This window comes from Protobothrops mucrosquamatus, unplaced genomic scaffold, assembly GCF_001527695.2.
Source record: "Protobothrops mucrosquamatus isolate PMUCROS unplaced genomic scaffold, P.Mucros_1.0 scaffold1598, whole genome shotgun sequence".
Classification (NCBI taxonomy): Eukaryota; Metazoa; Chordata; class Lepidosauria; order Squamata; family Viperidae; genus Protobothrops; species Protobothrops mucrosquamatus.
The window spans coordinates 138,263-163,950 of NW_015387761.1; the positions used below are offsets into that span (position 1 = coordinate 138,263).

Genomic DNA, 25,688 nt, shown 5'->3' on the forward strand with positions numbered 1-25,688 from the left:
ATTAAAGGTTTCACAGAATTTGAGAATGTTTTACTGAACCAACAAGATCTTTTATCATTCATTCAGACCAAGGTTCAGGACCATTAGAATTAGGATTGGAAAGGAATTTGAAAGTGGATAGCTTCATATTTGCAGGTGATAGGTGGTCAATGTCAACTTGTTATATATTATACTGTATATTACCTCTGATATCAAACAAAATTGCCTTGAATAACAATTGCTGGGGAGAAGGTATAAAACCAACTAGTTGTGTTTATTATTTGTTTTGTGGACTTCCCTTATAAACGTCTTATCTGGGAAACTCTTGTGTTTTCATGGGACCGTGAATCCTCCAGGTGTGAGACACTGACAAGAAAAAACCCAGGCTCTGGCAGTGTTTTATATCCTTATTCCTTGTGTCTTCAAGTGTTAGGTCACATTGGTGTTCCCTCTAATACTCAACTGTGTTTGCATTTTCAAGATAACAATTGTCCTTTCTTTTTTCTTTTTCTCTCTCATGTTCCAATTACAATTCTCTATAGGAAGAAGAACAAAAGCAGGCAGTAAGTTAACAGCCTTGACACTCATTTTTCTTTGATTCTGCATGAAGCGACTGGGTGTTGCGTTTGTCATGATGGGGTTGGATGCAAATAAATTGAGCAGCATAGAGTCGCATTTTGCTATCATCTTTATTCCTCAGCAACCTTTTTTGTTCCCTATTAAGCATGAGCTTATTAACTCTTGACACAACTACTTCCCATATCAAATGAAATTTGTAGCCTGACAGTATAACTAACAAGACCTTCTTCCAGGTTTTTAAATATATATACCTGACAGAAATTAGAGGTTCAGTCCCTGTTGCATATTCTGGTAGCTTTCTTTGTCCTGAGGTCTCTGATAGCAATTTTTTTCCCCTTTGTGAATCTTGCATTTGCCTGATGGCCATGAATACATGCCTAAAAATGACTGCTCTGGGCTTTGGAGGCCCTGACCCTTGCAAGCTTGACAAGAGCTCAGCAAAGCTCCAACTTTCAATGGCTCAGGAGGAGGAGCAAGTGCCTTCCTTCCTCAAGATGTCCTTCAACCCAGCTCAGTATTAGCTCTGAGTACACTCCAGAGGGAGCCCTTTTTCTTTCCTAAGCAAGCAGCCATTACTGCAGCAGCTCTGTTTATGGCAGAATTGATTTAAGCTTCAAGGTATACAAGGTGCTAGAAACTGATTCTGGGAAAATTAGACATATTTGCCATATCCGGAAATAAATCTTATGATCACTGAAGCAAATACACTTCCAGAAACCCTGAACTAAAAGTTTATTCTGCTGATTTGAAGCTAAGATAACTTCCATCTATGCTACTGGTGCAAATCTAGTGCATTCTAATGTCTGATGGTTTCTCATTCTGCCCATTTGTTCTTACGGTCTGTGAACATAGAGCCAAACTGAAGGTGGTACTTTTCGTCTGCCAAATGTATATGAAGGTAAAGATCAAAGAGACTTGTTTGCTACACAATACCATTAGCCCATTTGCTCTTGCCTGCTCTCTGGACAGGGTAAATACATATCAAGCAGAAAAAGAAAATGGTCCTTGCATTTTTATTTTTATTGATTTAATTAATTTAAAATACTTATATGGTCGCTCATGTTACATATGATTTCAAATTACTAACAACAATTTAACATATTAACAGTGACACAAATAAAGAAAAAATAACTATCATCACATTACAACAATATCAAACTCTCAGAAGAATAAACACAAAAACATGCAAATCATATAAACCAGGTTCATTTAACATCCTGGCTCAAAGCTTGGTAGAAATGTCAGGTCTTTAAGGCTTGTGGAATTCAGACTATCTGTATTCTGTGGGGAATGGTGTTCCATAGGTCAGTCACAGAGAAGTTATATATCCTGGACTTCATCGTTTATTATTTTTTTCCTGACCAGAAGCTTCCAAATATTCTTCAAGGGCAGCCCATGTGATGTATATTATAGTAGTCCAGACAGGAGGTAACAGAAAATGAGTAACCGTAATTCGATTTCCCAGGCTAGAAGTGGGTAGAATTAGCGCACAAGATACATTTGTGCAAAGGCCCTCTTGGCTTCAGTTAACACCTCCCTTTTGAACAGGAACTACAAGTCCAGGAGGACCCCCAAGTTGCATACCAGTTCTGCTTGGGAGAGTGCATCTTCATCCAGAGTTGGAATGGAAGAAATGAAAAATGCAAAAGGCCTCAAGAGCTATAGCCATTTGGTCTTGCCAGGAGTGAACTGAAGACTGTTCTTTCCCATCCAGATTCCTACAATTTCAGTCTGAAACCCAATTGAAAAGATAATCTATTTCCTCCAGGGACCTCTGGAATTTCATGTGAACTACCTTCTCAACATCCTTCCATGAAAATGTCTAGATTTATTGGATTCAGCAATGGCTTCTTGAAGAGAAGGTGGACTATTGCCTCTTTCAGAGCCAGAGGAACCCCTCCCTCCCTCATTCAGAGAAGCATTCGCCATTACACAGGCCCAACCATATATCACCTCCCATGTGGTGGTAACCAGCCAGAGAAGGGACATTGATTTAAAGCAAATGTGACTGAACAAATGTGACCTTGATGGCCTTGTTCACTTCATGGGACAAATAAGCTAAAACTTTTCCGAGATAATGAGGCAAGACTGCCTGTTACACAATTACATAAATTAATCCAAGCAACTTTATACTATAGATGTTGAATATACACCTCACAATGGCTTTGCAGACTCTCCTTAAGTAGAACACACCAAGTCATCCTGATCAGGACTAGTGTTTGCCTGTCCTATTCCCATAAAATCACTGAAGATTATACTATGTATCTCTTTGGGAGAGAAAATATGCATAAAACTTGAAGATTTGCTGTTCAGGCAATCTCACATGTGATGTTAACAAATCCAGAGATGAATTAATTTGTTTCCAGTATTACCAATACTCATTCAACATTATAAAAAGATCCATCTTTTGGAGCATATTTGAGACGTTTTGACATAATTTCTTTCCAGATCATGAAAGACAGGATTGTTCTTCTGAATTGCTATCTTTCCCAGCTTGCCTTTTTTTTTCTTTGATTCCCAACTCATCCATTCACTAGCAGGCTTTTAACTCTCAAATTCTATACCCAACAAAATATGAGTCATCTTGGCTACACCTCCTAAAATAGAAGTCCCAATAACAAAAGGGCAGGGATACTTGATTTGATTATGGGAGAAATTTGTGGAATGTCATATATTTCCAAACTGGATTAGGAAAAAGACCTTACCCAAATCAGTTGGGGTTGGAGGGGAAGGATTTTCAAGATTTCACTATTTTAATTCTTATGTCTTCTAGTATATCCTATATAGATTATTATTTATCATGCCTTTAGAACCTGAAAATATGCTTTGAACCAAATACTAAATGGTGAATCACAATGAAGGCTGATTCATCACACTAAAGTCTGCAGAAAGGTTACCTTCCAGATTAACTTGGCTGCAAAGAATTGGTCCTGGGAATTGGCTAAACAAATCAGGCATTAGCTGCTTCAACTGAGGATTATAGTCCACCCGGTGTAGCAGAGAAAGGATAACTACTTTTACTTAGACAACTAAATTAATCTGCAATGATATTACTAAAAACATCAAGATAAAACATTAGTTGACATCTTAAAAAGATGGTTCATAGACTGCAGCAATCAAAGTCTGTGGAGGTTCCATCTAGAACCCTTCATGAGATCTAGAGCAGTGCTTTTCAACCTGTGGTACACATACCACTGGTGGTACTTCGGCACCTGGCAGGTGATACGAGTACAACAGGTTGAAAAGCACTGTAAAAAAAAGTATTTAAAAAGTGCAAAAGTATAGCAGGGGGGTGAGCTGAAGCAGTGGCAATGCCACACAGGCCTCTGGGAGAGTCAGCAGGCGCTACGGTGTTGCAGGGGCTCTGCTGAGCTCCCCGGATCGCTGTGGGGCTCTAGCTGATTGGCGCTTCCAGAAGCTGCGGGCAGCCTTGGGGAAAGGCAACAGCTGCAGCTACACCAAAGAGAAAAGAAGGGTGAGAGGAAAGAATATAAAAGAAGCTTTTGGAGGGAAAGGGAGGGGAAAAAAACCAACGGGGAAAGAGAAGGGATGGAGAAAGAGAGACGGAGAAGAGGAGAGGCTTCTTGAGTCAACCAGAAGGACAGAAGGGGATAGAACAGTGCAAAGATTCATGTCAAAGAAACAAACACAAGTTTCCCATTAAAAGTGTGGTGAGTGGGTATATAGATAGTCCTCAACCTACAACCACAATTGAGCCCAAAATTTATGTTGCTAAGTGAGAAATTTGTTAAATGAGTTTTATCCCATTTTATGACTTTCCTTGTCACATTTGTTAAATGAATCACTGCAGTTGTTAATAACATAGTTCTTAAGTGAATCTGGTTTCCCCATTGACTTTGCTTGTCAGAAAGTAGCCAAAGGGGGTGACATGACCCCGGGACATTGTGACCATCATAAATATGAATCAGTTGCCAAGCATCCGAATGTAAATCACGTGACCCTGGGGATGCTGCAACGGTCTTAAGTGTGAAAAATGGTCATAAGTCACTTTTTTTCAGTGCCGTAGTAACTAAGAACAGTCACTGTTGTCAGTCGAAGACTACCTGTACTTTATCACTTTTTTCCTTTTTTGGGGGGTCATCAAGTTTTTGACACCTTGCTAGGCGACTGGATATTGCCATATCCTAAAAGTGGTACAATCTGTGAAAAGGTTGAAAAGCATTGAATTAGAGAGTCCTTCTTGATTCCTGGAAAGTACAGTCTTGCAGTTTTAAACCCTTCAAAGCTGCTCCACAGAAGCTTTTAATAAATGTGTTAGTCTGTAAGATGCTAGAAGAGTACTGTTTTTGCCCTATATTGTTTTTCCAGAGGCTTTGCTAGTTCTGTAAGGCAAACTTAAAATCACATAATAAGAATTATTATTCTTTTAAGAGGAGTTTGGATAGCCATTTGTCCAGAATAGTGTAAGATTTCCTGCATGAATGGGTGGAGGATAGAAGACCTCTAAGATCCCTTTCCAATTCTGTAATTCTGTGATACTCCTAGAATGCTTGCTTTTGCTTGCTACTTCTTCTCTCTGAGTATGGTGCTACCCTTGGCAAAAAAAGAGTGCATTTAAGCTTTTTTTTTTAAAAAAAAAATGTTTGGACATTTTTATGGAACATTGCATTATCGATCAGACAAGGGTGCTGGATCCCCCCCAGTAGGAGACAGGTTTGGGATCATTTGATTTTTCCAGGTGTTAAATGTGTCATGGAGGCAGAGGTTAGGAGCTGCTTCAGTGAGCTAGCTGGTTGCTGGAGACTGTAGTTGGTTCTATATCCCACTCCACACACATACAAGCCACTCATTTGCATTTTGGGGGAAATACCTTTGCTTTGTTGCCTTCCCTGTTAGATAAGAGTAGAACTACCATATTGGCTTGAACAGGTGTCTTCTTTCTGTTCGCCTGAAAAGGTGCTGCCTTATTTACTGGGAAAGGGAGGCAGCCTGGCTCTGGATAATTCTGAATAATACTGATGAGTGGAACAAGGACTAGGTTTGTATAGCTCTGTGGTTCTTCCCAGGTTGGATGAAGTGACACTTTTGGCTCTTCAGGATGAAGAATTGTGCCTTCCACACTGTTGTAAAATTAGCTCTGTGGAAAGGGGGATGCTGATTGCTTTTTCTCTGAGGATCCCCCCTCTGTTCCTAGCCAGTCAGAGTTCCCCCTTCACAGAAGTTAATCATTATGGTAGAATTTGTGTTAGCTTTGCCGCAGAGTCCCACTCCCTCTCTACAAGGGAGGGGTTGTGCTAGAGGAACGCTGCCTCAATCATTTATTCTGGCCTGGAACTTAGCGTGCAGCCTCAAGAAGGGGGAGCAAGGTTGAGGAGGGGTCTGGAGGCATGTTTTTGCTTTCAAACAGCCCAAATAGCTGCTTTGAATTAATGCTGGGACTCTGTCAGGCATGTGCGTGCAAGCCCTTCTGCTATGTCTTTGACACACTCCGCCATCTTAGCTATTTTGGGCTCCCTCGTTCTGCATTCAAGGGAGACTGCTGTATCAGCAGCCCCAACTCTAGGCTCTCCTATCACCGCTGCAACAAGGGCCTGAATGTGTGTCGGTACACTTAATTAAATTATGCAATTCTCAACAATTAAACACAATCTTCTGCCTTGTAATCTTGTCGATCCTGCCTGCTCTTTTTCCTCCAGCATTTGATTAGACAGCTGTGCTTTTGGGGGGGGAGTAGCCGGTGCCAACAGAGGCCCAAAATAGAACATATGAAATGGACGGTGCACGTCTCTCTCCCTCTACTGTACATTGCTGTCAGAGTGCCAGGAGTGCACGCTGCGGCCCCCTCTCCTGGCTGCACATAAGCACCTTTGCCTGCTGTGTTTCTATGCAGCTCTTCTGAAGCCAGTAACCAAGAGGAGGATGACGTTTGTTTTGTTTAAACATGCAGCAGCGGCGGTAGAAAGCAGGGAATAGTCCACACCAGCCATCTGCTACCTGGCTGCCTTCCATGCGCTCGGAAGACAGCAGTGCGCCGATGAAGTGCCTCTTTCATTCTGTTGCCATGATAACAGTCCTTCAGATTTTAGCTGGGGGGGTAAGGAGGTGAAAAGGTATTAAAGCTTTGAAAAGGTTATTAAGCTGCTAAAGTAACCAGCTTTTTAACGGGCCCCTTTATGGAGATTGTTCTCAGAAGTTTTTTGGGTGATGCACAGAGGGACAAGGAAGAGCAACATTTAAAGACAGGAACAGTGACCAGTTTCCACATGAGAGTAAAGATTGCCCAGCCAATTACATAGTTTCAGGCTGATCTAATTCAGGTATAAAGTTTTGCTTCAACATATTCATATTTACAGATCAAAGCCATGGTTGGTGAATGACATAGAGGTCTCTGTATGTTCAGAAAAGCTTTGCAGAATGGAACCAGGAAATGAGCACAATTAGCCAGCATATGTGCCACTGGTCAGCACCAAATTTGCAGTGAAGCCTTTGCACTGCTACTGTGAAACATTTTGCTGGTTTTGCTTAGTCCTTTGCATGAAAAAAGATTATTCCATTTCAGCTTAGAACCAATTGATGTTGCCTTTAATGCAGGGTGTTGACTTTAAACTTTCTGAAGATGGGAGAATACAACGGGAAAGGGATCATAATTCAGTGATAGATGTGACTTGCCTGAAAAATTTCATATTGGATCTCCGTTAATTCTCAGACATGCAACTGGAATCTGGGCTTTCCAGGTAAAGCTTCACCTATCAGTTTTCTAGCTGCACAACTGGAGCGAAACATGTTTCTCTTAAGCTTAACCTAAGAAGCAATTTGCATTCTTGTGGGGATGTTTTGTATCCATGATCACATCAGTTTCATAGCATTCATTCATTTGAGCGTGTTTTCACCTATTCTATCGCCAGCATTTGTCAAATATTGTAGTGGATTGACTCTACTTTTAGTTTCATGTCCAGATGTGTTTTTTGTTCACGAATGACTTGGAATGTGATGGGCAAGAGCCAATCTATCCTCCAAACACATTTGTGTTCTTGATGATTCAGCTCTCTTGCCTGTCTATGAATAGAAGGTCTTCTCTGAATCTTACTGGGGAGGAGCCTGTAGAATTATAGTATCATCTGGTTTTATTTCTTCAGCCAGTTTGCAGATGTGTCAGAATCAACATCTATCAATCAGTGACTATTGGCCTTGATGGTAGAGTGACTGAAAGCCATAGGCAGGGACACTAGTGGGCTTTCTTGTGCAGTTGATTAGCCACTGTGAGAATAGACTGCTGGACTAGATGGACAGGGGTCCAATCCAGCAGGGCATTGCCTAGGTCAGTGTTTCTCAACCTCAGCAACTTTAAGATGAGTTGATTTCAAATTTAGGGAGTTGAAGTTCATACATCTTAAAGCGGTTGAGTTGGAGAAACAACAGATTCTGAGTAACTATAATTCCTGCAGGTTTTGTATATTTAAAATATTCTTCCCTTGCCTTGTGGGGCCCTCCAGAAGTGGTGATGGTTTCAGAGCCAGTATATTTTCTATATTCTTGAACGTGTTTTGACAGAATTTTTATTTCTTGCTAAGCTCCTTTGAATAAAGAAACAGGTAGAATATAAATTGACTATTTTTTTAAAGGAGTACATTTGCTCTTGAACCTACGAAGAGAGGCTTCACCTTATTCTGTTTCACCTAGGAATGTAAGAACTCGGTTTTTGAGATGTCCTGGTAATAAAACCAGTCAATAGTCAAATGGCAGGCAATTGTTGTTTGGCTAACTCTGGATTGAAAAGATGGTTCCTATCTTCTCACATGAATTTGCATGCCAGGAGATTTATCCATTGTTTATCATTCTGAAGAAACATCATAATCCAGGTGTAGAAAGACATTTAAAGGTTTATGGAAGTCATAAAACCAGATATAAAACAAGAACATTTCCACATTACATAATAACATTGTTTTGATTCTTGTAAAGTAGCATAAAAACCCAGGATCCCAGGAGGATCTTACCTGTTGTAATCTACAATGTAATAGTAATAATGCTTGAGCAGTTTTATAGAGGGATTCATTCTTTGCAATTATTTGTCTGCCCCTCTCTCTGCAAACAAAAACAGATTTAATATGGATACCCCTTGCAGTATTTATTTTTCAGAATAGAAAATGAATTAGAATCTTGCATTGTCTCAATGATACTTGCAGGGCAGGGAGGAGGTACCTTCAAGACAGTCCCTGACAGACAAGTCCTGCCTGGAGTTTTCTTGGCAAGGTATTTCAGATGTGGTTTGCCATTATGGGGCTGAGATAAAGTGATTGGCCCAAAATCACTTAGCTGGCTTTGTGCCTAAGGCAGAATTAGGTTCCCCAATTTCTAGCCTGATTCCTTAACTACTACATAAAACTATAGTGATGCTTTAACCCACAGGTGTCAAACTCACAGCATCACATGACGTGTCGCAACATAGCGTGACTTTTTTTGCATTGCCGGAGCTGGGGTGGGTGCGGCCTCCGTATGATGCAACTGGTCTGCAGGCCAGCAGTTTGACACCCCTGCTTTAACCGCTGATGCCCTAACCACTTACATTAAGCCTGCATCTAACCATTGTACAATATTGTCCATTACTGATATTCCTTCTTGTCCCCGTGACACTAAGTTTATCTCATTCCCCAGCCTATGACTGAGAACGTACATTCTCTTTACCTATATTGGTGTTAAAAGTGTTTTTCTCCTTGTTTCAGCCTTGTCCAAAGTCAGTCTTAAGGGTTTTGTTACTTCTGGAGAAAAGTCAGGGCCAGCAGTAAGTAGGAATAGTAGCATAGAATCAGCAATGGAGAAAGTTCATTTCATGCCAATATACGGTACTTTTCTGCCATCTCAGTGATGATTCAAAAGCATTCCAGCAATGGGAAAGGGCATTAAGTGTGCCCTAAAATTATGGTCTCTTCTTTCTTAAGGAGAAATCCCACATGAACTTGTTGCAGGTGTTAGCAGAGAAGGAGTTTGAAGTACCTTTAGAGAGAGGAAAAAAATGTTTAGCCTTAGGCACTCTTTCTGATTCACTGTTCATTGTTCACCTTTTCTTAACATCTGTAATAAAGATGGTTGCTCTTTATAATCTCTATTAAATTCTAATTCAGACTTGATTGACTTTGTTCCTCAGAAGGTCATCCTACTTAAAGTCAAAATAAACAGTAGAAACAAAGGTGGCAGAGCATTAGACAGGTAGATTAACCTCGTGTTCATCTGCTTTAAGCCTCTTAAAATGTACAAGACAACTGCTGTATTGTATTTTGTGTGTATGAATGTAAGAAGTCTTTCTTTGCTTTTGCATTGTGGTCAACTATCTTGGGCTCTTTTTAAAACCAAGAACAATCCCAGCATTCAGAGTCATGAATTTCTTAAGTGAATTGCATGCTATGAGTTAAAATTGCTTTAAAATTGCTTGATTGCTTTTCCTACAGGGGGTTAAAAAGTTTTGTGGCTGGAAAATAATTCTTTCTGACAAGGATCAAGAAAACTCCATTACTGATTTCCAATTTCTAACTATTGTGTTACTCCATTTTGGAGAAAAGCTCCAAATATTTTCTTCTTAATTTTTTCTCCAGACGGTGTTGGAACTTATGGAAATTTTTGGCATAACAATTGCTGGTAGTATTTCATTTTAAAATTTTCAGTGCAAATCACATCCTTCTGAAAAGTGGACTTCCAGATAGCTTACCGCTCTTCCTAAAAGTCAAACATAGCCATACAGTTTTATCATGAGCAAATAAAAAAACATTAGGCAGTGCCAATTAAAGTGGTTCATCTACGCATCAGGAAAACTCCGCATCTGCCTCCAAAGATATCCCTGTATTTTTATAGTGCCACCATCAATCAAGTGGTGGTTCATCAGAACTAAGCAAATCCAGCTGTTCAGCAAATATCACACAAGAGATTTTTCTGCAACATGCTTCTGATTTATGAAGAATGTGTACCAATCTCCTATTCTTTGCCCTTTGATTTGAGAGGGTGACCCTCTGCCATGTCCTCTGCCTCCTAGCCTGCAAGTTATAACTGGCAGCAAATACGATTGGCACAAAGGAAAACCAGCCTGGTTCCTTTTTGATTTGGAACATTTTTTAAATGAATGGCTGTGATTAAATAGAGCTCAAAGCTGTAGAATAAAGTAGGAATGTGTTTGCATTTTCCAGCATATGTCATTAGAATATTTGTTAAAAAAAAAAAAAAAAATCAGCCCAGAGATTACAGATATGAAGTCCGAAGTTTACACCTGGTCTCAATGTGGGGCTTCTAAATGGAGTGCATTTGTTGCTGGTATATGTGGCATTTCACCTGGCATTTGAGGACAAAGAATGTGATACTTTCCCTTAACCATGACAAGACAAAGCCAAGGTTCTTGTTTGTTCCTATATATTTATTATATAGCCTTACAGTACATATAATATAGCCTTCTTTTTTTCAAAACTGGGGGAGCTATGTTTGAAATTTTGAGAGCAGGCTATAGACATATTGACAAATTGGCTGGTATTTATTTATTAAATGTATATGCTGCCTGTCTTGCCTAGAGGTGACTCTAGGCCAGGGGTTCTCAACCTTTTTAATGCCGCGACCCCAACTGGTTGTAAGTCAAGGACTAAACCGGTCGTAAGTCGAGGACTAAACCGGTCATAAGTCGAGGACTAAACCAGTCGTAAGTCGAGGACTACCCAACCGGTCGTAAGTCGAGGACTTTCCCTGCCCAGGAGCGCCGCGCATGCGTGGTTCCGCCCCCTGCGCCAGCCGAGGCGTAGCTGGCAAGCGGCAGAGACGGAGCAGGCCGACCACCAGCTGGCCCAGCCCAAGGGAGGTAAGGCACCCGCCAGAAAAGGGGGAAAAAATGGCGGACAAAAAAAATGGCGGACAGCCTTGCTTGGCGACCCCCGTGAAATGGTCGATCGACCCCAAATGGGGTCCCGACCCACAGGTTGAGAACCACTGCTCTAGGCAGCTTATAAACAGAGTATAAACTAGGTAAAATATTATGATCATAAACATTAACATTAATAAATAACAATAGCAATAGCACTTAGACTTATATACCGCTTCACAGTGCTTTACAGCCCTTTCTAAGCGGTTTACAGAGTCCGCCTATTGTCCCCAACAATCTGGGTCCTTGTTTTACCGAATCTCGGAAAGATGGAAGGCTGAGTCAAAACTTTTGGCATTATTGGATTGGCCCAAGGACAAAAGCACAATCAATATAATATGAGTGGAGCAAGAGCAGAATAAAGGAAATTTCAAAGGCAATAAGAAACAGTTGATATAGAAAATCTACACCAACTTTTTAAAATGTCAGTTTTTTGAGATGTAAAAAAATCAGACCAAGATAAATCACTTCTTTTTCCCCCACCTTTAATATAACACATAAGCTATACAATTCAATTAAAAAACAAACTGAAATCCCTTAGGGGGGAAAAAATAACAATAAAAAACTTAAAATAATGTGGTTGCATAAAGATGCACGTCCTGAAATTAACACTTTGTTGAAATCTTTTGTTTTTATGACAGCATTCTGTCTTTTGGAGTAGGAGTTTATCAGCATGGCACATCTTGCCTTTGAATCTTTGCCTACTCTTCCTTGCAAAAGTGCTCCAAATCTGTCAGATTGTGAGAGCATGTTTTGTTCAGTTCACCCGCAGATTTTCAACTGGATTCAAGTCCAATCTCTGGCTGAGCCATTCCAAAACATTGATCTTCTTTTGATTAAACCATTCTTTTGTTTTGGAGGTATGCTTTGGGTTGTCGTCATGTTGAAAAGTGAAGTTCCTCTTCATCTACAACATTTTAGCAGAGGTCTGAAGCTTTTTTTGCCAGAATTGGCAGATATTTGGAATTGTTTATAATTCCCTCCACCATAACTAAAGTTCCAGTTCCAACTGAAGTAAAGCAGCCCTAAAGCAAAATGTATGTTCAGTGTTGCTATCAGGAAAGGCCTAGAGTAGAAACAGAAACATCTAAAACAGTGTTTCTCAACCTTGACAATTTTAAGGCATGTGGACTTTAAGGCATGTGGACTTCAACTCCCAGAATTCCACAGCCAGCAATGCTGGCTGTGGAATTCTGGGAGTTGAAGTCCACATGCCTTAAAATTGTCAAGGTTGAGAAACACTGATCTAAAAGGATTCCAGCTCTGCTCATGAGCATCAAGCTGTGCATAGGCTGAAATTTGTTCAGGAAGGATAATAGCTTAGTCCTTTTAACAAGATTGTCATCTAGCATAGAACATGAAGCTGCCAATGAGAACCTGAACAAACTGGCCATAAAATCTCAGCCATTCTTTGATTTCCCCTTAAAATTACCCTTGGTGTAAAAGGGTGTTAAAATCTTTCCAAGCCTGAGAATATTAAATGTGGAAAAGTGCCCATTTTTCTGCCCCCAAATCCATCCTATTGGCTTTGATATGAAGAGCCCATGAAGGTAAAAGGCGAAAGAGGTATAAGATCTGAAGAGAAATATAGCGATAGCATTTAGACTTATATACCACTTCATAGTCTTTTACAGCCCTCTCTAAGTGATTTTACAGAGTCAGCATATTATATACATATAATAATGTATATATAGGTAGTCTTCGATTTACAACAGTTCATTTAGTGACCAAAGTTACCATGGCACTGAAAAAGGTTTTCACACAACCATTGCAGCATCTCCATGGTCACATGATCAAAATTCAGATGCTTGGCAACTGACTCATGATGGCTGCAGTATCCAGGGTCATGTGATCACCTTTTGTGACCTTCTGAGAAGCAAAGTCAATGGGAAAGTCAGATTCACTTAACAGCCGTGTTACTAACTTAACAACTGTGGTGATTCACCTAACAAGTGTGGCAAGAAAGATTATAAAATGGGGCAAAATTCACTTAACAAATGTCTTGCTTAGCAACAGAATAACAGTCGAGGACCACCTGTATTGCATATTATATGTATATGAAATTGGAGAAATTTAGAGTGTATAAAGTTGCTTTGAATTTGTGCTGGAAATATGGAGGAAAACTTTATCATGTTTGATGGATGTGGAAAAAAGCCCCCAAAATTTGAACTCAAATATATGCATTAATTCAGAAGTTTTTAAAGACCAATGTATAATTGAAGCCAGAGACTTTTCTTTTGAAACTAATGGGTAAAGAGCTGGAAAAAAAAAGTTATGGAACTTTGTTTTTGCACACAATAACTGTAGCAAGATCATGATATGCTCAAAGTGGAAAGGTTCAGCACTATCCTCAATGAAGGAATGGTTGGTAAAGATAATGGGATTTGCAGAGATGACTAAATTGAAACTTCTTTGATCAGAGAAAGACAACATCTACATTTTTAAAGCTTTTTTAAATTCCACTTTTATTATGTTTATAAAAACTCAAGGCGGCAAACATAGCTAAGTCCTTCCACCTCCTATTTTTTCAGAATAACCCTGGGAGGCAAATTAGGCTGAGAGAGACCGTGACTGGCCCAAAGTCCCTCAGCCGGCTTTTGTGCCTAAGTCACAAGTAGAATTCCTAGTTTTCTAGTTTGGTGCCTTAGTCACCAGGCCAAACTGGCTCTGTTATTGCTTAAGGAATTTTGCATGAAATAGAAACAAATAACTTTTATTTTTGGTTTTGATGATTAGAAAATATTAGGTAATAAAAAAGAGCTTTCTTGTAACAATAAGTTAAGAGATAATTATGCCATCGTATTTCTATGATTTGCTGCAGAAGAAATTGGAAGCTTCTTTCTATTTCTTTTTATTGTTTCTTTTTGCATCTTAGCTCTTTCCTTTCTTCCTCTTTTTTTCCTTTCTTTCCTTTATTAGTTTTTGTTAGTTTTTATCTTCTGGTTTGAACTTTTAGAATGTTTGTACAAAAAAGATCCAAAAAGCCCATGAAGGGATTGAATTCCGTTATTAGCTGTTATATACATCTTATTTGAAGGTCAGCTTAAAGTTTAGAAAAATAGCAACATCCACCATTATGTGACTCTGCCATCTGCCTTTGCTCTGACGGAAACAGTGGCAAAGAAGTCCAGCAACTGCAGTTTCAGTGGAGAACTTGTGTAGAGCCTACCTGAGTTTACTCTAGTGAAGACTTGCATCAGGGGTCAACCTCCAGAGCACTCTTCAAATTTAGCTTTGTGAAAACTGACTTCGTCTCACCTCCAAGAGCATCAGATTCTTTTCCAGACTCTGTGACAGTAAGGTTTCCATAGTAGCAAATGTGATTCAAAGGTTGGGGCTGCTTCTGGTAAAGAAAACAGAGAATAAAAACCAGATGAAATGACACAAACTGAATATGGGAGGATGTGCAAAGGTTATGCATGTTAATGGGTAATTACAGTATTAGTCACAAATGTTCAGTCCAAAACAGCCATGAGCGTGTCTCACTATTTGTGTACACATGAAAGACAAGACTTGCAAAGCTTACTTTACAGATCAATTAATAAAAGAACAGAGTTGAAAAGGAAAGGTTAAAAAAACTTTATAAGTAAAAGAAATGTGATTAACTTTCAATTCAAGCCTAGCAAAAGCTGGGTTTTGCATAAAAAGGGGCTCACTCCTAAAATTATTATCTAGCTGGACAAAGCAATAAGAAAGGTCAGTGTTTGCTTCTAGTTGGGACTTGGAGATGGCAGCCTCCCAAGAGTTGAAGTGTTTTGTTCTGTATTCCTTCATATCCCTTTGGTCAGCTATAATGTCCCAGTGTGCATTCATTGCATAGCTTGATCTTTTCCCCATCTGGATAAAAAGTACGAATATCACCAATTTAATTTCCATGGTGAGTACAACCGTGGTTTCTGTCCAATCATGGCATCAGTGCTATGTTATTCAAATTATTTCTGACCAAAAAAGTATATATTCATAGAGCAACATAGAATCTGTTATGCAAATCAGGTCTCAACAGTCTCTTACATCCGCCAGCCAGGCCGATGATTCAATTAATCTCCAAACTTTCTCCCCTGTGGTTTTTCACTATTACACCAACATAACTGAAGAGCTAATTCTCCAGAATCCATTCATATGTGGACAGTGAATACAACACATACAGCCCCCTTGAGAACACATTACCAGCTCTGTTTATGCATCATTTAATGCCAGTTGTGCGTACGCTGAATGTTTATGCTTTTGGGACAAAGTACGAACTTTAGCTGGGGAACTCAAATTTATTCTTCATCACTTGATATTTAGATAATATGTCAAAGTAGAATTCAGTTTATACAACTGTAGTAATTTACTGTATATACAAATGTTACCTTATAACAACGAGAAATATTTGATATGTTCATAATTTGAAATAAAATTATTAAGTACAAAATGTTACAATAAAACAGCTAAAGCATTCTAGATAGCTTTAGTTACACACAGAAAACTCATTTCAGGGTGCTTTTGGAATATATAAAATTCACTTAATCCCAGAAGTGCTAGTTTCCAGTTTTCCATCTTTATTCACTAGTCCAGATAAAAGTCAGTGTGGGACCATAATCTGTAATGCTAGTAATCTGAGTAGATTGATTGTAATATATAGTCAGCTTTCTGTCATTCTTTCCCATTGTCGTGTCCTTGGTGCTTTCTGAGCTTGTTTGTTTGCTTGCAGATGCATAATCAGTGCTATTGGTCATGGGATTTGCTCTCTGTTTGTATATAGTAGCTTGTCCTGCCAGTGTTGGTAGGGATGTGGTTTTCTCCTTGGTAGTTCCTTAGTTAGGATATTGTTTTCTGATTGCTCATTTTTCTGCTCATCCCTGCTTATCTCACTGTTTGTTGCTGGAAAGATATGTTCCAATCTTTCCTTTTCTTTCTTAGCTTTTTTATTCTCTCTTTTGAAAGGTTTGTAAATGTGGTTTGTCTCTATGTGTCTGTTGATGGCTGATTTGTCTGAATGCCACGTTTCCAGAAATTCCCTAACATTTGGGATTTAGCTTGGTCTAGGATGTTCACAATTTCCCAGTTGCAACTATGATTGAGTCTGATCATGTATTGTGAGATTGTTTTCATTGTGTCTTCTGACTATTAGTTGGATGCACTCTGCTAGTTTTCTCTATGTCTGTCCTGCATAATAGCTATTACAGTCCTTATACTGTATGTTATAAGTGACTCTTGTTTTCCTTCTTGGCTACTAGGACTTTTGGGTGTTTCGGAAAGCTTCAGTTGGTTTGTGTGCTATGGTGATGTCGTGGCATTATAATTGTCTGTTGGTTGTTTCTGAGTTGTTTTTGATGTAAAGCAGTATTATTCTTTTCATAGTTTGTGTTAGTTGTAATGGGTTGAGTAGTCAAGCACTTCTTGATAAAGGTGTGTAAGTATTCAGTTTGTTGGAACATGTGATATAGGCAGTCTATTTCCTTTTTCTAGTGTTCTGGGTTGTTGTAGTGCAGGGTGTCAAACTGCTGGCCCATGAGCCGGTTGCATCATATGAAGGCCACACCCACCCCAGCTCCCGCAATGCAAAAAAAGTCACGATACATCGTAACATGTCATGTGACGCGATGTGTTTGACACCCATGTTGTAGTGCATTTATACTCATCTGAATAATGTATTTATGTAGCTCCTTTTGTGGGAAGTTGGGTTGTTACTTTGATAATGAAGCCCTTAGTTAATGTGGGTTGTTTTTCAAACACTTGCATTTCTAATTGCCATTGTATCCTCTGTTGATGAGGATATTGAGGAAAGATAATGTTGTTTTCTACTTCTTTTTTGAATTTTATTCCACTGAAGTTGTTGTTTTATGTGTCTTCTTTCTAGTTACTCCCTTTGTATTATGATGAAAGTGTTATCTACATCCATACTTTTGTTGTATATGTGGAATACTATAGTTTCTAGATCCTGCATTACATTCTCTGCTAAGAGTCCTGAGAGTGATGATCCCATGGGTGCTTCTCTGATGTGCTGATATATTTTTCCATCAAACTAAATATAAGTAGTGAGGCAGAGATTGATGTGATCCATGATTCTGAGCATTTCAATCTTAGTATTTGGCTAGGTCAGGTGTGGTCTAGTACTGCTGTCTCTGGTTTTTCAGATAAGCATCTTTTACCAGCTGGGTTCACACAACATGCAAGCCTTGGCTAAATGGGGTTGTATTGTTTGCAGTTTAGTATATTGTAGAAACACAGCTGTTTCTGCATATAGTGTGAACCAGGCCACCCATTAAGCCATACTATGGTTTATTTATTGTGGCATAGCATTTGATGTGATTGCAATTGTGTTTAGTAAATTTGGCTTTAGTATGCTGGATGATCATTGCCTTAGAGTGGAGAATAAGTATATATTGACCAATCATCTAACACAGCATGAGGTTTAGTTATAATTAGGAAAGATCCTTTCCTTAGTGATAGCATATTTACTTGCAGGCAAAAGGATTCACTTCCTAGCCAGAGTGAAACAGCTTTTAGGAAGTAGAACTATTTCTTTTTTTCCTGGTGCCTTGGTGAGCTGTGGCTGCTAGATGAAATAAACCTTTCAAAACTTGGTAGACTTCACATCAGCCAGCATGGCCATTTCTGAGAAGCCTGGAAGCTACCATTCCCCATATTTGGAAGACTCCCATTCAGGGGAAAGCTGAAGTAGATCAGATTGCCCAAATAGACACGAGACAGTTGCTTTCACTCCCAGGAAATTTGGGATTGTCTTAATGCAGCCTTCTCCAATCTACGCCTTCCAGATGGACCATGTTGTCTGGAGTTGATAGGACACCAGATTGGAAAGCATGCCTTAATGGGTACAAACTGCATGCGCCGATATTCGAGTTTGCATGCTGTATGAGACAGAGAATGTTTGTCTGAGGGTTTGTCACTCATCTTTGCAACGTAAGCAGCTGGAGTTTTATTTTGGAAGAGCTGTTCTAGAAAGAAATGTAGTAACTGGGCTTTCCATTTATTTTAGGCTCAGGCAGCTGGTTCTCCACATACTTCCCCAACCCGCTCTATGCCAATGCCAGTCAGGTCCACATCTGCTGGTTCTACCCCAACTCATGTACCCCAAGATTCACTTACTGGTGTTGGTGGAGACGTCCAGGAAGCATTTGCACAAGGTGAGCCATAATATACCCTTTTGTGCATGTATACATAAAAATATGAGGGAAGGAGCAGGGAGGGGAGAAGATAAAAGCTCTAGAGTGCACAATTTATTTTTGGAAAATATTTTAAAACACACTTCTGCAGAAGACCACCAAAAGCCCCTACTGTGTCCTATATGTGCTCTGCTGTTATTCCACTGATTTCTCTGTGCTTCACATATGCAGGGTTGTTATCTAGCCAATTTTGTGTGAGTCATGCAAACTATTGTTAATTTTCTCTTTAAGTATTTCACTCAGTGGGTGATGGAACATGCTCAGATCCACTGCACTGCCAGCCCCTGACTACCCAAGTACTTCTGGGAAGTCATCCCTATAGTCTGTTGAAAACAGCAAGCGTTGACATTGCCTGGGATGTACACAAAGTCCCCACTGGGACTGCTGCTATGGCAGCCATTTCTGCTGCTGACTACCTCATTCCTTCTTTGCATGGCTTCTCCAGCAACTGCAGTTGGGAGAGTTGGCAGGAGCTCTTATGCAGCAGGCAGTGGAAGCAGCTGTGGCTGATGTTCTCTTGCTACCGTATCTTTTTTCTAATACTGCCCTCCTCCCATCACTAGCTACCCCCACCTCCTCAAGTCGCAGCTGCCTCTAGCCTCCAGGAAGGCCAACTGTTCACCTATGGAAGGCACAGAGGCTATTGTTGCTGGTGCCATGATCACCACCTTCCAAGGAACTGCCACTTGGTCACTTTGGGATAATGAGCCAGGAATCAAATCACTTGTTAACTAATCTACATGGTCAATGAATGTATAAGTGGGGAAACACCCTTAGGATCAGTTTTTGCATCTGCGAAAGGCGCAGATTCTCACCAATATTTGCTGGAACTCAGGCCATCCTAGCAAAGGGAGAACTTATCTTTCGATCAGGGAATAAGAATAATTTCCACTTTAGTTATTGAAGTCCACAATAACTAAAATATTATAGTGGTGTTACAGCTACTAATTTTCTTAGAACATATTTGCATATTACTTCATCACCCTTTTTCAGGAACTCGGCGGAACCTCCGTAATGATTTACTGGTAGCAGCTGATTCCATTACCAATACAATGTCATATTTGGTGAAGGAGCTTCATTCAGGTATGCAAGAAATTTCTATATTAATCTAAGCAAAAGATTCAAGGACACACTTTGAGTGCCAGTGATGTTTCCTGTAATGAGGCTTTCAGCTGAGAAATTAGTGCAAATATTAATACAATTTTCCTTAACAAAATAAGTTGAAAAGAAATATGTTGTTCTAGGGTAGTGTTTCTCAATTTCAAACCTTTAAGATGTTGGACTTCAACTCGAACTGAAATCTGCACATCTAAAAGGCACTGAGATTGAGAAATATTAGCCTAGGATGTTCTTTTTGAAATAAGCAGTAGATTAAATAAGTAATGTATTTTATTTACTTAATAAAGTATTTCCTACTTTAGGGAAAAATAAATTTAATAAAGCAAATAATAAAGTAGGAAAACTTAGGAAATAAATTAAAATTTGTATTTATTTTATTTATATCTTGTCTTTGTACTAATACCGTAAGTATCATTTTGTTTCCCGCTTGTCTGAGCACATTTATTTTATAAATAAGATAAATAAAAGTATCTATATGCTTTGGTTTAAGGTATATATGTTCCATAATCCAACACTTGGTATCAAAACATAGAACAATTTTTGGTAGAATGGAAGGCCAGCAGGAGGAATTAATCAGTTTTAAGGATAGAGGTGAAAATATTGTAATTGCCTAAGTGGGCTGATGGAGAATGTGGAATATATTTTTCCTGAAGAAATTTAGATAGTTGTAGGTGATAATATGCAATTTGCTAAATATTTAGTTTCTTGATTTTCCTCCAGATGTGTTGTCTTTAATTCCCAAAGGCCCAAGGCCCACTCCACACTTGGGGAGCTTGGAGCGGTAGTCAAACAAATCTTGAAGACAGCCGTAGTTTGAGGAACAGAGGCCCAAAAGGTACATGCATATATCAAGAGAGGTTAGCTTTAAAGGACAACATAGACATAATTCATTGACAAATTGAAATGTATCCTCCAGCACAAGGAGGAAAAGACTGGATGCCTCAGTGTAATATATTTTAGAGACAGTTTTGCAGCTGCCATTTTTTTTGAATGACTAATCATTCATAAACTACAGCTAAATAAGTGAGAATCTAGACCAGTGTTTTTCAAACTTGGCAGCGTCAAGACATGTGGACTTCAGCTCCCAGAATTCCTTAGCCAGCATGTTTACAGCATTTGAAAAACATTGGTATAGGCCTAACAGTTGCAAGTTAGACAAGATTAGAATCCTATTCCTGGGTTCCTCTTTAACTACCCAAACAAACGTATAAGTTTGGTTCACAAATCTGGCACATGGATAAATCTACTTTCTAGGTAGACAAAATGCTAATTATCAGCTTCCACTAGAATATTTAAATATCAAACAGACTAGAATCAGAAATGCTGAATTTAATTTTAAAATCAAACCATATTTAGATTTAGCTGACTAAGTTTAGGAAGAATATGATTTTTTGAAAATACTTTACAAGCCCATGTTACATGGCATATTCCTGGAGCTTTATAAAATCAAGATATTTTCATTTACCAGCTGGTTGAAAGCAAAATAATTGTATTTATCTTATTTTTTTTGGAGTAACTTCTAAAGAGGAAAATCCGGATGGAATAATTTATTCCTTGGATGATCTAGCCACTGGGCAGTTCCTTCTGTAGCTATAGCACTGTAGCTTGAGTCATACAAAAAATCATCTGGGGTACATATGCATGTAGAGCTAGTTCTCTTTGAGCCATGGCCAAGCAAAGGAATAAGTCAGGCTAAACAGGTCACAAAAAGGTCACAAAATGCACTGGAGAAACCAGATGCTAGAGCCTGATCAGAATGCAAACTCCATAGGGAGGCCAGGAAAGATATAAAGTGAGAGTCCTGTCAACTCTGTACAAAAGACTTAGATTCCATAGTAGAATTCCAGTGGGTAATAATAGCAGAACCCCCCCCCCCCGAATAATTTAGTAGTGGTCACATCCTGTCATTCTCCTAGCCAAAATGGCCACGTGACTTACATGTGATGAATACAACTAGGGAGGGTTCCTGAAGAAGAAACTAGGTTTGGTGTCAATTGGGTGCTTGATTTTGACTAAATTGTTTCTGGGATACCAATCTCAGAAGAGTCCAAAACGTCTCCTCAGGCCCTCTAATATTTCATGCTAGTCATATATCCATGGCCTTGTGGTACAGGTAGAATGTGATACAATTACAGGAGCTTATAGGGTCTTCCATGCTCTGATAGAAAGCAGACTGGGGCACTCCTGTGCACTGTCGTATGGTAACTAAAACAAGGATTGTAGCAGACCAATAACTGTTCCTCACACTTCCAAATACATGGCATGTGGACATCATACAATAATATTTTCGTGATATTCTTCAGATCTTTTTATTTAGCTAGGAAGTTGCTGAATTTTTTTTTGCAGAACCAATCCCAGGCACACTTAGTCTCTGTGGACTCCAGAACTGCAGCCATTGGGTTCCAATAGTATAGAATCCTGAGGTTCTGAATTGAATTGGCCAGACGGTTCTTCTCTAGTTGGGAAATGAAAAGATGCATACCAATTGTAAAAAGTAGGATTTGTTCTACCACCAGCACCCAGGTTTTGTGTATTGTACTGAGTTCTTTGCAGTTCAGGCAAATGACAGATGAAACAAACTGCAGGCACCCACTTTGATGAGAGCCAGACAAGAAGATCCTGGAAAGTATCTAACCTCTTCTCATTTGTGTAAATCAAGAGAAACAGTTGGAGTTAGAGCTCCCCAGCAGCTTATGCTGAGCTGGGCAGATTATGTCTGAAGTAGTCATGATACAACAGCATGCTTCCCAACTCTCTTTAACTTTCTTGAGCCTGGTTTCAAAACCTTACATCTGTATAATCTGATTTTGTTCTGGCCTACAGCATCCTGAGTGACCGTTAAAAGAGGTCAAGCCCTTATGACAGTGGTGGCGAATCTATGGCACGGGTGCCAGAGGCGGCACTCAGAGCCCTCTCTGTGGGCACGCATGCCGTCACCCCAGTCCTAGGCCTTCAGCTGGGTTTTATAAAACCTTTTCACATTAGGCCTCCGCCGCCGTGTGCAAAAAAAAAAAAAAAGGTTCAATCAATCAGTCAATTTCAACTTCTTGGGAAAAAAAAAGATCTTGCAAAGTTGGAATTGATTGATTGAACTTTTTAATCCCACCCAGTCTGCCGTTACCACTGCGGCCACGCCCACCCAATGGGCCACACCCAGCCAATGGGCCACACCCACTCGGCACCCGACGATGCATAAGTGGGTTTGGGTTGCAGTTTGGGCACTCGCTCTCTAAAAGGTTCGCCATCACTGCCTTATGAGAACTAAAAAGTTATTTTATTAGACTCAGCCAGGAATGCCAATGGGAGATATGACTTAAATCCAGCCCTTCTATCTCTACAACATAAAAAGCAGATTAGTTACAATGTTGCTTCAAAGACCATAGGTCTTTTTTATTTTAATAGGTCATTTTAAATGTCATCTTCCATGCTCCTAAGCAAACGTATCTGATTGGTCTCAAAAGCAAGTAGTCTATACATCTCTATAACATGCTCCTCGATGCTCACTTTGGAAAGTCAGATAAGTATGAGTTCAATGCCCTATGTTGGACCTACAGCAGCGGTGCAAAAAAGGTAGCCCCAGCATCCCTTTTTATGATGCCCCTAGAGTCCCCCAGAATAGGTAGAGCTAAAATAGGGGCTCTTTTTTGCATTTTTTAAAGTTATAGTCAGTTCAAGTTCCAAAGTAACTAAGGAGAAATTTCCTGACAGTTAGAGCAATTAATCAGTGGGACAACCTACCTCCAGAAGTTGTGAATGATCCAACATTGGAAGTTTTTAAGAGACTGAACAACCATTTGTCTGAAATGGCATAGAGTTTCCTGCCTGAGCAGGGGGTTGGACTAGAAAACCTCCAAGGTCCCTTCCAACTCTACTACTACTACTACTAAAGTCAGTTCTTTAAAACGTATATAGGTTTTAAAATCCTGAAGCCTAAAATAGCCCTACTCATTTTTGGAATATAGTCCACAATTTAAGCCTATAAAGTTGCACTTGTACACTCCTCTTATTACTCTTATTACTTTTCTTTATAGCAGTCTTGTTTCTCTTCTCTTGTGATATATTTCCTCTTTCTTGTTCTTTCCAACTTTATGTCCACCATATTCTATTTGTACTCCAGCCCACCACTCAACTGCTTTCTGCCCTGTACTTAGGAAAGTGTCTACATAGTGCACATTTTAAGAAATGAATTTTACAGTATAACTTGAAACCAACATACATGATATACTGTATACAGAGGGTTTTTCCTACTGAATGAACACAATCTTTAGAATCTTGTTTAATTTATTTTGATGCAACCTCTGGTCAGGAAGGGTAAGAGGGACTGTAATGTATCCTTTGTAGAATGTAGCATTCAATTCTTTCAATTTCAGGATTCTGTTTTCTGTTAAAAGGATGTTTGGTTATCCCAATCTGGTTGAAGGTTTTTGCTTCTGGGCTCCAGATAGAGCCTGTGATCCAGACCAAAGCTGCCCTCTCTGTCTTTGTTGGTCATGCCGTCTTGAAGAAGGAATTGCACCTTGAGTCACCCATGGAAAGAGTAGCAGAGTTTCTTAAGTCTCCTGCCATTACAGCTCCCTGCTTCCTAGTTGCCCCCTCACTTTTTCTCATTGCCACTGGCTTTTTTCTGTCTTAGGGGGAGAGGAAGGAGGTGAGGAGGAGGAAGAGGAGGACAAGATGCAGAATGGGAAGGACCGAGGTAAAAGCAAAGCTGCCGTGACTCCTTTAAACGAGTATTTGGCAAGTTTTGGAATGTGCCTAAAGAACCTAACACACTTCAAATTTAAAACATGTCAATGATCAATCAGAAAACTGAATTTAAGTGCACATGGCACAGTTCACCTTGGTCCCAGTATGGGTTGGTCCTGTTGTGGGAATGTATATTTGCCAGCTGCAGCAGAGGCTGCACAAGTGACTCTTTTAGCATCTAGTTGTAATGATCAGCTAGAAGGCTTGCCATTTTAACGTCTTACATTTTGGTTTAATCAGCCTTAATAGATGTAAGGTACAAAAATAGGTCTGCAAAGCCTAATATGGATGGAGACCAAAAGGAAGCATTTACAATGTTAGTTCAAACTCCTTTCAAGACACAGAATCTGTGACACTGAGGATGTCACAGATATGATTGACTTTCATATGTTTGTGCACACATATTTGCTCACCTACTGGCGTATTTCTTCCACTAGACCAGGGCTTTTCAACCAGTGGTACGGGTACCACCTGTGGTACATTGACACCTGGCAGGTGGTACGCGACCAACCTAGAAAAGTGGTAGCGGGGGGGGGAATGAGCTGAACCAGTGGTAGCACCGCACAAGCCTGAGCAAGAGATGGCTGGAGCTGCAGGGCTGTCAGGGCTCAGCAGAAGCACCAGGATCAGTGCCGCTTTCCAGCTGATCGGCACTTCTTCAGGGCTATCAGGGCTCAGCGGAAGCGCCAGGATCAGTGCTTCTTCCGGGCTGTCAGGGCTCAGCGGAAGCGCCAGGATCAGTGCCAGGCTCCAGCTGGAGCTCGGCACTTATCCTGGCACTTCTGCTGAGCCCAGAAGAAGCGCTGATCAGCTGGAATGTTGCAGCATCTTGGCAACTGATTCATATTTATGACGGTCACAGTGTCCCAGGGTCATGTGAAGTGACCAAAACCTGCTGCAACCACCCAGCAGACGGGGGGAATAAAAACCAAACACCCTCCACCCCACCCCCACTGCCAATCCTCAACAGAAATGCTCACAACAATGAAAACCTCGGACAGGAGGAAGAGCACCGCTGAGCAGGCAGGCAGGTGTCTGGCTCGGCTGTGGCTTGGGGGGCACTTTTTTCAGTGTCATTGTAACTTCGAACAGTCACTAAGCGAACTGTTGTAAGTCGAGGACTACCTGTACTTTATCCCTTTTTTTTTTTGATCATCAAGTTTTTGACACCTTGCTAGGCGACTGGTGGTACTCGGATGTTGCCATATCCTAAAAGTGGTACAATGAGTGAAAAGGTTGAAAAGCCC

General features: G+C 40.0%; 1 protein-coding gene across 1 annotated transcript in view; it reads left to right on the forward strand.

Moving 5' to 3' along the window:
- The window catches only part of LOC107293369 (dystrobrevin beta), a 41,370-nt gene that overhangs the window by 14,166 nt on the left and 1,516 nt on the right, over window positions 1-25,688 (forward strand). Inside the window, exons 6-8 of the mRNA XM_029285392.1 lie at window positions 18,390-18,537; window positions 19,570-19,659; window positions 24,335-24,425. Coding sequence (XP_029141225.1) covers window positions 18,390-18,537; window positions 19,570-19,659; window positions 24,335-24,425 — 329 coding nt within the window. The remainder of the gene's footprint in view (window positions 1-18,389; window positions 18,538-19,569; window positions 19,660-24,334; window positions 24,426-25,688) is intronic.